The following is a 16426-nucleotide window of genomic DNA, read 5'->3' as shown; positions in this document are numbered from 1 at the left end:
ACAGAGTGGACCATGGCCAGACGCAAGTACTCCTAGAAAAGGTTTCATCTTGATATTAACGTGCAGATCTCATTAGCTATAGACGTCATTGTGAAGACTGGAAAGTGCAAAGAGACACTTAGCAATTTTCCGTTTTTAAAGCAATATAGAATGTTTAGTCTTCAGATGTCACCCCTGAAAGAAAACATCTGTAGTCTCAAACATCCTTGTTTAAAGTAATAATCTGAATGTGCTTTTAGTTTCGTGTGCAGGATATGGCTTTTTCAACTCTCCAATTTGCTGTTTTTACAGAGACCTTGGCAAAATCATTATGAAGGTTTCGTATGCATACAGGTCTGCCTGCAATCTGTGTTATGATTTCCCAAGTGCCCCATTTCCGCTTCCCTGCTTTTCTTTTCTCACTTCACTTCTTTGTCAATCATTAATTCCCTGCGTTTCTGTAAAGTTACTGATATCTGCAGTCTTCTCATGTCTAGGATTGTTGTCAGCATCCTTAGAAATGTCTTGACTTGATTCTCATTGTGCGCACATCATTTATCATTGCTATTTTACTCTCTGTGATGTGCAAATGTATCAAGATTTCAAATTAATTTGTCTCTTACGTTGAAATGATTTTAAAAATCCATTTGAAATAGATTCTTGAATTTTGCATCAGATGAAAAATTCAGCTCTTTATCAGATGAAAAATTCAGCTCTTCAGATATACTAAAGCAATATATTAAGCTAATTGAAATTATATTTTCAGAGATCACATTCTCATTACAGCAAATTGTACTAAAATATCAAGTTGTTTTTGCAACTCTTTGCCATGTATGCAATCACTTTATTGCACATAAATCACACAGTGCCTGAAAACTTGAAAAACCTCTATCTGCAAAGCCCACATATTGAAAATCAGAGAATTTGAATATCAGTTTATTAGAGGTCGATCCATCTTTTTTCCTCAGTTGAAATCCTGCCAAAATTGATCTCAGGATCAAACTGAGAATTGTGTGTGTGCACAGTGCACAGTTCTGCAACTGAAAGGGCTAGTAGTGATTTAAAGTTTATCTAGTGAAGGGTTAATCTGTTCTGTAATAGATTGAACCACATAAAATGCTGGACCCTAGTATTCCTGTTAGTAAAAACAGAAAGGAAATGTATGAAGGAAACAACCCATTAGTCACATGCAGCTACATGTACTACCATTGCTTGACTTGAGCCACACATAATAAGAATCACAGAGAACACAGGAAACCCCTCTGGACCACAGAGACTACCTAACTCACCCACCACATTAAAAAGACAAACAAACAAACAAACAAAAGCAAAACCAGACAGACACAACCCCAAACATGCAAAAGTCTTAGCTAAACAGCAAGTGTCTTCTACATGTATGATCTCAACAGATCCAGGAGCTGTGAAAAACAGTCTGGACTACGTGATGTACAAGCATTAGTGTTTCTGAAGGCATTTTACAGGACGCCCTATGAAATACAGTGAATAACACCAAACTGACCTTAGCTGAACTAACTTTTTCTCGTGGTAGGATCGGGACCTGTTCACATTCATCCTTCTCCAGCTGCAGCGATATCTTCCCAAGTCTTCTGTCAACGTTCACACGGAGAGAGGACGGCATCACCGCGCCGACGAGCTCGAGTAAGGCAAACCTCCAACTCACGCTGACTGAATCAGTCTGCTTCTTATGGTTAACCTCACACCACTGGGCATGTTTATAGAAGTTGCTCTCTGTGCGGAAATACCTCTGTAGTGTTTCAGGAAGTAAGCTTTGAAATAATGTAGATTGCAGTTATCTCATCCTGGTAAAAATTGTCACTTCATATGTGTGTGGAGATACAGAGGAAACCTGAGCTAGTATCTTGTTTTCACTATACTGGTAAGAAACATTCAGATTGAAAAAAAAAAAGAGAATCATTTCTTTTGGAATTTTTTTTGCAAAATATCAGAAATGAAATATAATAAGTTTTCCTCTCTTTAAAGGACAAGTCCACCTTCATATACATAAGGATTGAGTGAATGTGGCAATATTAGTAGAACAAATCATTGTAAGTTTGAGGAAAATCGGACAATCTGTTTGAAAGTTATGAATTTTCAAACTATCTGCGCAGTCACTGCTGGATGAGAAGACTACTACAGTGTATGATGTCACGTGCGTACAACGATATAACGAAAATAAAAAGAGAATTTCACAAAACTTTACTTTTTGAATAAAATGCACATTTCTTTGACTTGTTACTGACGTATGCTAAGGGTGATATTAATTCCCCTTCCTTCTGAAAGAGAGAAGTTGAGTGTTCTTTTGTTATGCGAGAAAAATGGAAATGTGTTGTATTTTCTTTATTCTTTCTTTATATCGTTGTACACATGTGACATCACAAGCTATAGTAGTCTTTCCATCCAGCCGTGACTGAGTAAAAACTTTAAAAGATCGTAACTTTTGGACGGATTGTCCGATTTCCCTCAAACTCTCACTGATGTGGTCTACTAATATTGCTGCATTCACTCAACCCACATGTCTATGAAGGTGGACTTGTCCTTTAAGCTTAAGGAAGCAGGATTTGTTCTGTGAGTGTGTGTGTGTGTGTGTGTGTGTGATGCACATGGTCATAACAATCAATGGCTCTTTTGAAATCTAGTTTTGAATGTCACAAGGAGATATTCACTGGAGAAAACTTTAGTTTTAGATATAAGGGTAATCAAATCCACGTTTGTTTAATAGCATCATGTTTTAAAGTGGGCAGTGGTTTCAGTGTGATTGTATTCACTTTAGATAATATCAAATGACTGTCACAAGACTGTTTGGGAGTTGGATGTTTTGTAAGAAATGGCAAAAACATAACCTGTTGAGGATGGGTTGATTTTGCCACAACATTCATTTCCCACAGACACTTGCCCGAGTATACTCGGTATTCGTCCTCAACAGGTTAAGCTACAGATTATAACATTGAGAATCTGGCATTATAGTTTGGGATGTTTTTGTTATCTCTACTTTTCATGAGAAGTGTTAATATCACACTGAAAATTGGTGGCGGCTGTAACTTTAACAGTTGTGTGGATAATGAGCTAGAACAGAGGAAGATAATCATCATGTGGATGTTGTAGATTATGTTGTCATTTCCTATTCCAACATTCTAGAAATGATCAGGTTTGAGGTAAAATCATGGTGATGATCATCTTTGTTTTGTTATCTTACCAGACTGGTCATTGTGCTGATTGAAACGTTGGGTCTAATGTTCCACGAAACCGAGGTGTTTCCAGGTCGACTACAAGTTTTGAAAGCCAACAGGTTTGACATCTCCCTTTAATCCTTCTCATCTTTCTTTTTTTTTGTCATTATGCTAACTGTAATGAAGATGATGATGATGAAAAAGAATGTGATGATGATAATGATGATGATGTTTAGTGTGGTGATTTTTTTTTTGTTACACTATGGTTGATGCATTTGCTACAGTTTTTATTTTAATAATAGTATAAGAAGAAGAATGATAATGATAAATAATGATAATGATGATGATGATTATTATTTATCATTATTATTATTATTATTATTATTATTATTATTATTATCATTATTATCATTATTATTATTATTATTATTATTATTATTATTATTATTATTATTATTATTATTATTATTATTATTATTATTATTATTATTATCATAATTAGTACTACTAGTAGTAGTATTAGTTGCATTATTCCCATCATTTTTCTTGACATACATACAACAGTCACAACCCATATGACCCAGCATCCTGTGCATGAGAAATACATCATACAGGGGAGAAAGAGTATGATACGTAGATTCTGCATCAGGCTAAAAGTGTTGTTTACTCTATCAATGAAGGCCATCTTATATAGTACTTGAGTTAATGGGGCTTTTTACAGGTTATCTGTCTCAATGGTACTTACTCCGTCATTGTAGATAGCAATCTATGAGATGGGTTTTAGACCTGTTATCAGATGCCTGTTAAGCCAGGTATCTCTTCAAAAATGTTATTGTACCAGTAGATTTGGGTGATAATTTTTTTCTCTCTCCTGTCAGTAGTACATGAGAAAGATAAAAGCTATGATATAATTCAGCTTGTCATCTAATCAGCCATAATATGATTATCGGTATACTTTGTACTCAAATGTGGTGCTTGTTGGATAAGTGCACTGTACCGCTCTTATACATTTGCTGGCTGTATGTTTTCAAAATTGTGTGAAAATTTTACGGACACTTTTGCATCAAATGGATGATGGCATGCACAAGGGAGATCATGCTGCCCTCGTGAGTCAACAGTTCCTGTGCTCTAATCACAACGATCATCAGACGGCCAGTGCATATTTCCCAGGGCGTCGCCCTTACATGTATTTCGCTTTTTCTTTGCACTCAATGACATATATGTGATGTGTGCAATGATGATAACCTTGTTGAGCTGCTCTCTTGAGATTTCAATGTCATCAAAGTTATCAGATACAGTAATGCTAATATTGAATATGAGGCTACTCTGCAAACTGCTCTCAGATAAGATAGTGTCAATGTTACCCAGCATTCCAGAAGCTGAAGTTGAGTAGTTGTATGATATTTCACCATTCAGTTGAGCCCCAATGTATAGTATAAACAGAGAACTGTATGTATGAGAAAGTTTGTTCGGATTATTTCTTGAACTCTTGCATGATTCAGTAATGGGTCTTTCATTGTTTGTTTTTAGGAAGCATGAAGTTACATTGAAAATTTCAAACAAAGTCATGCCGTGCCGTTCACAACAGTTAAGGAATATATCAATTTTATTGTGATACACAAAACAAATAAAATAACAACAACAACAAACAAGTGTGTGTTTAGGCTTGAATGGGAGGTGACATGGTCATCAAATTGGTTTCTGCCATATGACAAGTCATCTGAATGTTTTGAAAGTGTATGCAATGCGCCGGCAAAGTATTTTAAACTGGAGCTCTTGAAACAATCTGCAAATGACATGGAGAAATAAAAATCAGAATCATAATGCCATGTAAAATTATGTATGAAAACTGATGCCTCCTTTAATCCCCTCCTCTCATGAGCATATGTTGTGAACTTTCTAAGGTATATTTTTCAATTTCACTGGCCCTTGACCATGGACAATTTTCAAATGCGGGATTCAAACTCTGGGAGCTTATGGCAGACATGTCGGTCACACTTTTTGCTCCTTGTGTATTTTCCCCACTGCAGTACATTTTCCATCTCTTTCAGTGTGGGGGACAGTATGAAATCAAGTTGTCGGATAACTCTTTTGATATCTTCTCAAAGAGATTGTAATTATATTGAAGTAATAAATCTTCTCAAAGAGATTGTAATTATATTGAAGTAATACAAATCAAATCTAGTTTTGTTTATCATATGTAATGGAGAGCTGTACGGTCTTTTCTAACTGTTCCCGTGGGAGTTCAAGGGATCATGCTTTTGATTCACATGTCCCCATTAACTGGAAACCACAGTTGTTTTGATGTAGTGTACAAGGCAGTGGATGATCTAGAGGGGAGCGCAACCGGCGCACGCCCCCCCCTTTATTTTTCCTTGAAAACAAAAGAAATAAAAAGAAAAATGAAATGAAACCCGGAAGTGGCACAAGAAATATCAGTTGCGCCCCCCCCCCTTTACAGAATTTCTGGATCCGCCCCTGCAAGGGGCATTAATGTCTTCTATTACTTTGTTTTTACTTTTCAATGTATCCTTTCATGCAAACAGATGATATTATGAAACTTGTGTTTCAGCTTCATAATGTACCTTTTCAAGAGTGTGATACTGGGCATGGTCAGTTAAACTCAGATTTAAAGCCATACTTCCTTCCCTCCTTATTTTTAAATCACCCTGAAAGCACTAATGGAAGTCAACTACAGTTGTATCTGAATTTTGTATGATACATCAATGTCTGAAGACACCATGAGTAATGTGCGCATGCACGGTGTGGACACACTTGTAGCACAAGGATCAAAATGTGCTTTCCGTTTAAAAAATAATTATACATGCTCATTTTCCCATGTTTATTTATTATTATTGTTGTTATCATTATTATTATTATCATTATTATCATTATTATTATTATTATTATTATCATTATTATTATTGTTATTATTATCATTATTATCATTATTGTTATTATTGTTAATACTATTATTATTATTATTATTATTATTATTATTATTATTATTATTATTATTATTATTAATATTATTATTATTATTATTATTATTATTATTATTATTATTATTATTATTAATATTATTATTATTATTATTATTATTATTATCATTATTATTATTATCATTATTATCATTATTATCATTATAAACCTACAAATGCACATTTTCATGCCATCAATAATTTTCTCTATCAGGCGTGTGGTGGCTGCCCAGCTTCCCCAGGCCATCAGGCAACAACTGGTTTTAAGGCCTGTTTACAGCCATTAATGTATTGTTACATTCTCGGGCTCATGCCTATAACCTACCCCTCATGTCTGTGTGATATTTCAGCGGCAAGGCAGCCCTGGACCTGCTGGTGGTCCTGACCTGTCTCCCAGAGATTCCCCAGAGATGGAGGCCACCGAGGACCAAGGCCCACTCCCTCCTCCTAGAGACCGACACTGACAGCTGGCAGACCTATGCCGATGCTGAGGTAGGTGACACCATCTTCAATTTCTTTACTGGTTGACGATTTGTTTTACTTATAAAGGGCATCATCCATATCCAAGCCAATGAGACTCCCATAAAACTGCAATCGAGACAGAGTTATCATCTCACATACATGCCGAAACTGTTGATTGATGGGAATTTTTAAAGACAGCGCAACTCACTCCTGAAATTGATAACAATCGGCTTGATGAGGGCTTGGTTTCTTTCCGTGCAAAAAGAAACAAAAAATGAAGCAGAATAGAAATGTTCATTCGACCCTTAATGTACCCAGAGTGCTTCAAGGCTTTTGCTTAGATGCTTATCTCCTTGTTTCATCTCGAAAGGTGGCATGAGGAGGGGGTTCAGTTACAAGTTCCGCCCATTGTTAATCCATTACAGTGTACGTAAGAGATTCACTTACCACTTCATTCGGCCCACTTATATGTAAAATGTAGTCCACATAGTGTATAAGGATTCAAAAGTAGATTGTACAGGAGTGTAGCATTCTGGTTTGCATAATACAATATGAAAGGCCCTCACCAGCATCAAGATCACAATTACGATTACTGTGTGAGGCAAGATTGTCTTTATACAAAAAAAAAAAAAAAAATTCATGAGCAGATTTGCAGGTTCTTGTTACAGTTTTTGTTTTGTTTTGTTTTGTTTTGTTTTTTTAATGAAGTCTCAGTCCCCGCAATCATGGATTCTAAAAGCCTTTGGTTCCAAAGTCTCTTTGCTGGAAATTTCCCATTTAAAGAGCAAAGGCATTTGTCTTCTGTTATTAAACAATGGACATTGCTATTGCTGTCAACTCCCATCTTGTACAGAGTACCTCATGTTTTAGAAGACAGGGAATGCATAGATTTAGTATGAACCAGTGATACTGAGTAAAGCAAGTAGTGTGTAAAACAAGTGGCGCAGTAGGATGACAACTCCCAGATAGACTTTCACAGAGGCACTTGGCAATTCTTGTAACACATCCCATAACTTGATCAGCTTTCAAAGTAAAGCAATCACAGCCTTCACGAGTGCTTATGCTCCCTAGACATTATCTTTTTGATTGCTTGTAGTCCTTCCACTCTGCCCACAAATCCTTGATCAATACTAAAAGCAGATAACATTTCACCGTATTTAACACACTTGTTTTCTTTACCCTGGCTTGCAGTAATCTCTTTTGTTGTTGTTTTTTAATCCTATGTGTTAAACTCCATTCCTTGGTTTGTACTAACCCTTAGACTGTCGAGGTAAAGTACGCCACACTTATATGACAGTACGCCACACTTGTATGACAGACCGCCATTCACCCATTGTTGAAACAGACCAACACCCATGCAGTGGAGGAATGTTCTTTGATTGAAATGAGCAAAGGATCTTAAATGCAACTTTTTTTTTCCCCTGCTTAAGAAACAAGTAAATGTGACACAGAATTTGATTCTCACATCCAAATTCGGAATTTATGTTCAGATAGCCATATAACTTTTTGAAGATAATATGTTTTCATGGAGACTAGTTTGATTCAATATCCAAAACATGAATGTATTGCCAACTTCGAAATTAACATAGTAAAATATCCTATTATATTCACAGAAGGAACAGTTACACATTAACTTGTTGAAGACTAGTCCTGAATTTGCTTGGGCAAGTGTCTATGGCAGATGCATGTTCTGGCAAAATCAGCTCGTCCTCAATGGCAAAATCAGCTCGTCCTCAATGGGTTAAAACATTTTTGTACTTCAGTGCGCATACAGGCAAGCAGATTAGTGTGAATGCATTTTCAGTACCTAGGTGCTGTCTCTATAGATATTGAAAACATTCAAACAAGATCTAAATATCGCCTTTATGTATATAAATCTTTAATCAAACTCATTTTTTATGTCAACTTCCAATATTTGGACATGGTCACGATGAGGCTTACATTAGAAGTATCTTTTATATTAGAAGCATCTGATTTTTCAAATTCGTTAAATTCTTCTGGCAAGTTGTTTTTATTGCAACTGATATGCCCTCGTGGTGTACCCATTACAAGATCTCACAAACAGAAACCTTGGCTTTACAAAGATGTGAATACCACACCATTGATGAGTTTTCTGTTTGGGTATACATGGAGAGTGAAAGCTTGCAGAAACCAAATGGAGTTGACTTTGCAGTCGAAGGATGTTAAGATGCAGTGATTTACATGGTGCCTAGATTGCTCATCTTCCATCATCTTTTGTCCCGAAGAGTAAATCTGTCTCAAACCCTTTAAGCAGAAAGATCGATGGGAGTGATAAGGTTTCAAGGATCATTTGTAAGTATTGTGGAAGCAAAACTTCGTCACCAGCTAGTAACTACAGTTGTAGTCTTATAGAGATGTTTTGATCGATGTTGTCACATAATGGCAATGTCTGAATTGGAATAATTCCCAGTTGTGATGTGAGAACCAGACTAGTCTTGTATCAAAGTGTTCTGGTAAACTGGGTGTTGGTCTGTTGAGTATGATTAAGTGTGTAGCTGTGACATTGCTGCCATCTTTGCACTGCCATTCAAGCCACACTTTGACAATCACCGGCAGCTCACAACCATGCATGAGAAACTTCTGTAAAAGTGGATATTTTTGCACATAAGTATTTTTTTTTGCGCCCTGCCAGATTGGATAAATTTTGCGTCTATTTAATTCTGTGGAATCAAGACATATGATACAGCAGTGGTTATTATTATAACGAGAAAAATATTTGCTTGCTTTTGTTCTCGCAAGAATGGCACACTGCAAAAATTTTCATTTTTATAGTATTCAAATTAGTGTGTGAAACACCAAATATTGGTATTGCAAGCTGCGGTGACCAAAAGTGGATACTCCTGTAGAGATGCCATTATACATGCTTGCCCTTCTAAAAACTCTGTTGGCTCTTGCTAATTCTTCATCAGTGCAATGTGATTTTGATTTAGATCATATTCTGCTTACAGTTACTTATAGACTATAATTGAACAAGCAAGCTTCTGTCCCCTGTTGAATTAATTGTAGCCAATTTTAAGCATCTAGCATACGTGTAGTCCCATGGGAAAAATTAAAAATAAGTTTTCCTTGTTCGCTGCTAGAAGCAGCCATAATCTTTCTGGGGTTGCCATTCAAATGAATTTGCAAGCTGTGACATTCAGAATATAATTTTAGAAAAAAAAATCATTTGGTAAAGATGTGACCTCATAGGCACATTGTCAGCTCTTTAATTACATCATAGATGAAAGTTGGGGTCTAATTTATGCTGTCCACATACATTTCATAGAATTCAGTCAGTGAGGTCGAGAGAAGAAAGTAGAATGTATGACACAGGTGTATCATTACTGAATAGTTTGGGTGTCAGTTTCCCAGAGTGTAAAAAAGGAAAGTGGCAAGGTGTCATAACCATCAAGAATGTATTTTGTGCGTCCTATCTTTGTTCAGGGCTTTAACTCCAGAAAAGACTTTCAAATTAATCATCCAAATTTGTGAGAGCGGCAGAAGGGGAGACTGTCCGTGTTGTGGATTATACTGAATGAATGATATTCAGCGAGGTGATCTAGAGATAGCCTGTGTTCAGCAAATGAGCACAGGCATGGAATTGGCTGATCCATGGCTCATTTACTATGTGCACCTTGTTAAAGGGAAGTTATGGGAATGCAATTACATCTGCCCTGCAATCTTAATATCTGATTTTGAAAGCTACCAATATATGGTACAATAGCAAGGTGATTTTGATAAACTTTGTCACTTCATGAAATATAAGTGGAAGAAGAAAGGGGGTGAAAGCAGTTAGATAGTGCACTTTGATTGCTACAAAAGAGACATTTATAAACCTGGAATAAAATTGTTTGGACCTCGTGTTTAGAATGTCTAATATTTCTTAGTGAAATGACTTTATGAAATGGTGAGTGTTAGCATCTGTAATTGACATATTGAATAGAATGATATATGAGAAAATTTTTTGTCAGTCCCTTACTTAGCTTCCAAAGACGCCACTTTCTCTTTAAAGACTAGGCTTTGTCCACAGCCAATTCTGCCCATCTATCTCTCACCATTTCATCTTATCTCCACACCTCTATTGGAGCTAATTTTCTGCTAGACTGTGTTCATCATAGCATGAGCACGTCACTCCCACGCATTAATACCGCATCATCAGATGTAGGGAATTAATCTCTTATTGCCTTGACCCAGACCGAGCTCGTCCAAAAGCTGTCATTTTCATTTATTTCAGGCTTGCTAGATCACTCAGCCACTACGTGATGATTTCAATGAATATTGTTGGAGTGTTTTGCCACCTCTCGGGGGAAAAAGGCTGCACTGTAGTTGAAATGTGTTTCCATCTCATCAAATAGCAGCGGAATGCAGGGTTGAGCCAGTGCTGATGTTGCATCATTAAGAAAGAACAATTGTCTGTGCCCATCATTATGTGTGTGCGTGCTATGTCATTATTCATCAGTCCCACACAGTTCGAAGACCCTTGCACAAGTCATCAGCATTTACCTTCTTTCTCATATCTTTTTTTTTTTCTCTCTTTTTTAAGTTCTAAAATGATTCAGTCTTTTTCTTCTGTGTAGCTTTGCTGGTTTGCTTTTGACATAGTGTAGAAATGATATAGGTCTTCTTTTCTTTTTTTTCCCATTTTTGTTTTTAGCTGTGTGGTATCATATATTTAATGTATTGAAGCCATGATGCCAAACAGGTTTGCTACAAATCTGACCCAAAAAAATATGATAGTGCCTTTAGCAGCAAAAACTGGTAGGTGACAGCATCATGTTTACCGTATAGTATCCATCACCAAGCTGCCAAAGGCTTCTCAGAAAGTGATAATATTTGTTCTCACTGTTATAATACCAATGAGCTGGTTGTAGAAGAGATACATGCTTTGATACGCAGCCCTTGGTTTTGATACAGTGTAGCGCTCACCAAATGTATGACGTGTGTAAAGGTTTTTTGTGCAGACAGATGCTGCAACAATGTCTTCGCTTGTCCAGTGTTGACAAACTAAGATGTTAATCACAGTGATGATGATGATGATGGGGATGAGGAGGAGGAGGGGGAGGAAGGCAGTGACGGTGATGGCATTGGTAGTGGTGGTGGTGATGATGATGATGATAGTGATAATGATTACGAGAATAAAAAGTTCATAGTGCCCTCCAAGCGTCTTTGATGATTTAAAGATGGACATGATAAAGTAGTTTTAATTAGCTGTAGAAGATAAAAATCAGACTGTCAAAGTAGTACAGCTGCATTGTATTAATTAAGACTATAAGCCAGGGGCTTTGTCAGACATTTGGTCGACATAATGACCTTGCAATCTTGTTGTTTTAAAAGAAATAAAAAAAATCTCACACAGCACATATGCAGACAGAATTTGAAGTTTTTCCTTCATATACTTTTTATGGAGTGTATACACCATAGGACCAGCAGAAAAAAAAAAAAAAAAAATCTACACTAAGATGTTATACTGATCCAGCTATTTCCGTATATCACCATGGCAACACAAAGGTCATATGCCATACTGTATTTGGCCTTTAGGTACATGCAATGTATACACTGTACGATCCCGGAAAAGGAACATGAAATCTTAAGAGTCTGCAACTCGCAAGTGATTAAGGCATGTGCAGTGAATGACGTAGCAGTTTGTTCAGAGTAAATCACACATAGTACCCTGTACTGTGAGATAATAGTGAGGGAATGGACTATGGGGAGTTAGCAAATATTGGTGGTTAGCAACTGTATGAGGGCTTGAAACAAAGTAAATATGTTCTTAGGGAGATCCTGTTTGAATTGTCTTCATTCAGGAAATTCATGTAGGAAATGAGAAATGGAGTTTAGGATTGATTCTCTATACATTGTAGAATAAAAATGTGTTGGTGTGCTAAGCTTATCACAGCAGCCTGTTCTCAGTGTATATTGAAATCTTTGAATGAAAGCGCTTTACTTTGCAAGTAGATTGATCCTGCTTTCAGCTCTTCAGCTGGTTGTGTAAATGTAATTTGGTATGTTGAGAGAAATTTGCTGGATTTACATGGTACCGTGGCTGGCTCATCACACAGTTTCTGTGTAAACAGGATCGTGTGGATAAACAGGTCTTAAAAAAATATGGAAAACATAATCCTCTCAAAATCTGGCCATACAGACAGGATTACCTAGTTTTACTTTTGTTACAAGTTTGTGAGAATTGGTGTGATATCGGATATTTTCTCACAGAGAAACGTTTATATTGATATTCTTTCTATGCCTTTAGGTTGCATGCGTGTGATGTGATATCTTCTCTCGTATGATCGCAAATGAGAAATACATCGTGATATTGGGTTGGTTTTTTTTTTCCACCTGGCTTCCTTTCACTATCCTGTTATTGTTTTCAGGAACCATTAAAATTTCAAGAGCCTGTGTGAGCACATAGGAACATTATACACTAGATGTTTTATGTGCCATATAAGCATTGCTAATTATCATTATAATTATTAATTTGTGATCATACCACCCTAGTGTCTGATAATAAGAGCTGTCAGCCACAATTTTTCAACCCCCTCCCTGGCCTTATTTCCTAAATTCACTTCAGCATCACTTCCACACACACACACACACACATGAAAGAAAATCAAAAGTGGAGAGCAAAGAGTCACTTATAACCTACCCTTTAAAATAATGTGATTCAATCGTGAAAACTTAGACAGTGTTGATCTGTGCATAATATTTGTTATACAAGGAAAGATGTTCTTAGAAGTACCTCGTTCAGCAGGAGTTGGCATTCCTGTGACATGAGTATGCACCATAGTGTCCATTTCTTCTTTTTTTTATCAATCAATATAAATGGATACCTTTAAGTCTGTTTGAGTAAAGAGTCAACTTTACATACGGTACTTATCGAGAGCAGTCAGTTGTTTGTGATCTTTGTATGTTGATAAACCTGTATTTTGCTTCAAACCCAAGAGCCAATTGTTTGAAATGAAGGCATAATTTGATAAAATTTCAGTGCAGTATTACTTGCAGTAGTGTCTAATAATTTTGTAACCTCATGCCCCTCAGCTTTCTGTGAGTAATAATGAACATGATATTTCCATATTTTTCTTCCTCTCTACCAAGGCATACAATTACGTGAATAAATCAATAGTATAGAAGAGTTGTTAAAATGAAGACCCATTTCCATCTGTTCATGAACTGCCCTGTACACATATTGAATTGAAGTTGGAGTAAACAACCCATTCAAGAAAGCTAAATCTTTGGCAAATTGTCTGTCCTTGCCACCCCTCCCCTCCCCACCCCCCCCCCCCCCCCATTACTGAATAAAGGTTACCTTCACATTTGTATTTTAGTTCTGTTTTCTGAAGTACATTGTAGGGGAAAGTGTTGACTATTCACCCAAAAAGCCAGTTTAGTAAATATTACAATATGAGAACCATTTTCATAATGAGTTTTTTGTACTCCATCTGCTGCCTAATGATGCAATACATTAGTGACTATCAAAACTCTTGCTGTTCAATAAGGCATAGCATCAAACAACCAAACTTCATCTCTCCCATGAATTACATTATTGCTTGTTAACCATGTATTCATTTCTCTGTCAATCATAGAAGATTGACTCAAAGAATACATCAGTACTCACTCTCCCAAGGTAGATTTTATATTGCTCAGTATTTCATGAATATCAGCAGGAAACCATGTCAGTGTTTAAATAATTCTTTGCATTTGTACTAACACTTGTCCAGGTGACCTATAAACATTGATGCTATGTGATTTTAGTGTAAAATGTGACAATACTCCATGAAAGCTTTATTCTTTACGAGATACTAGGTTGGATGAGAATGAATAAAGCTTCTTAAAGTTCTTTCTACTGTCTCTTCTCAGTGTTGTCTTTTTGATCATCTTAGTATCTGTAACATTTTTCCCTGAGTTTTGGTAGAAGATTTATTTTCGAACCGTTGTTTTATTAGTTTTTCATGAAACGGGCTCCGTACGTGTGTGTGTCCGTGTGTCCGTCCGTCCGTCTGTGCGTCCGTGTGTCCGTCCGTCCGTCTGCGTCCGTGTGTGATCAAAATGTTCAATTTGCTACTTCTCTGTCATTTATGAGCCAATTTTGATTCTGTTTGCTTTATATGATAGCACTACATGGGAGCTTTGAAACTGCTACACAAAATTTCAGTTGTGACCTTTGACCTTGACCTTTGACCTATATTGTACATTTTGCTTCAAAATGTTACTTCTTCGCCATTTCTAACCCGATTTTGATTCCGTTTGCTTTATGTGATGGCACTAGGTGTGGGCTTCAAAACTTCTGCACAGAATTTTGACCTTTGACTTCTTTGACCTTTGACCTTGATTTTTGACCTATATTGTACATTGGCTACAAAATGCTACTCCTTCGCCATTTCTAACCCGATTTCGATTCCGTTTGCGTTATGTGATGGCACTAGATGAGGGCGTCAAAACTTCTTCACAGAATTTTGACCTTTGACTTCTTTGACCTTTGACCTTGATTTTTTACCTATATTGTACATTTTGCTACAAAATGCTACTCCTTCGCCATTTCTAACCCGATTTCGATTCCGTTTGCTTTTTGTGATGGCACTAGGTGAGGGCTTCAAACAAAATTTTTACACAGAATTTTGACCTTTGACCTTGATTTTTGACCTGTATTGTACATTTTGCTACAAAATGCAACTCCTTCGCCATTTGTAACCCGATTTCAATTCCGTTTGCTTTATGTGATGGCACTAGGTGAGGGTTTCAAAACTTGTACACAGAATTTTGACCTTTGACTTCTTTGACCTTTGACCTTGATTTTTGACCTATATTGTACATTGGCTACAAAATGCTACTCCTTCGCCATTTGTAACTCGATTTCGATTCCGTTTGCTTTATGTGATGGCACTAGGTGAGGGCTTCAAAACTTGTACACAGAATTTTGACCTTTGACTTCTTTGACCTTTGACCTTGATTTTTGACCTATATTGTACATTGGCTACAAAATGCTACTCCTTTGCCATTTCTAACCCGATTTCGATTCCGTTTGCTTTATGTGATGGCACTAGGTGAGGGCTTCAAAACTTGTACACAGAATTTTGACCTTTGACTTCTTTGACCTTTGACCTTGATTTTTGACCTATATTGTACATTGGCTACCAAATGCTACTCCTTCGCCATTTGTAACTCGATTTCGATTCTGTTTGCTTTATGTGATGGCACTAGGTGAGGGCTTCAAAACTTGTACACAGAATTTTGACCTTTGACTTCTTTGACCTTGATTTTTGACCTATATTATACATTTTGCCACTAAATGCTACATCTGGCGGGGACATATGTTACGCACCGCGTAATTTCTACTTTTCCTTGTTAATTTTGCTACTAATAGAGTTATGTTTGATGGTATGATGCTATTTGATTGATCCTTTCTTCTTTTATAGCAAGTATTTACATGTGTGTTTTGTGATGGCCATTTGCCCTTTTGTTTGAGCTTTATGATTCTTCCAAAACTCTTCATGGCTTAGCTTATTTGCTGTGTAATTTCTAAGATATCATTGCTGTTTTACACAATTCATGTCTCATGCTGCTTAAGCCTCGGCATGTTAGTCAAATAGTTCAGAAGTGATACTCCAGAAAGCAAACATTGATGTTTATCTATTTGTGCATTAGCTCAGTGTGGAGTATCAATTTTCAGTATTTCTGTAAAAAAAAGGAATCTGTATTCAAGTTTGAATTTGTCTTATCTTCATCTTGCGGTCTGCTTTGTCTAACATTTTTGGAAGATTTGAGAGCAACGTCTTTGCTCCCTTTGTCTAAGAGGCAATCTAGTAAAATCTCACCATGTAG

The 16426-nt window shown here is 36.6% G+C and overlaps 1 protein-coding gene across 1 annotated transcript in view; it reads left to right on the top strand.

Annotated features, from left to right (window-relative positions):
• The window catches only part of LOC139719127 (uncharacterized protein C12orf56-like), a 41351-nt gene that overhangs the window by 12148 nt on the left and 12777 nt on the right, over positions 1-16426 (top strand). The window contains exons 5-7 of the mRNA XM_071630559.1: positions 1529-1638; positions 3197-3286; positions 6499-6640. Of these exons, the coding sequence (XP_071486660.1) occupies positions 1529-1638; positions 3197-3286; positions 6499-6640 (342 nt within the window). The remainder of the gene's footprint in view (positions 1-1528; positions 1639-3196; positions 3287-6498; positions 6641-16426) is intronic.

This window comes from Diadema antillarum, unplaced genomic scaffold (assembly GCF_040938485.1).
Source record: "Diadema antillarum isolate AM-2024a unplaced genomic scaffold, OU_Dant_1.0 scf00000104, whole genome shotgun sequence".
Classification (NCBI taxonomy): domain Eukaryota; kingdom Metazoa; phylum Echinodermata; class Echinoidea; order Diadematoida; family Diadematidae; genus Diadema; species Diadema antillarum.
Note: the sequence above shows the minus strand (reverse complement) of the source record. Positions and strands in the feature narration are given on the sequence as shown.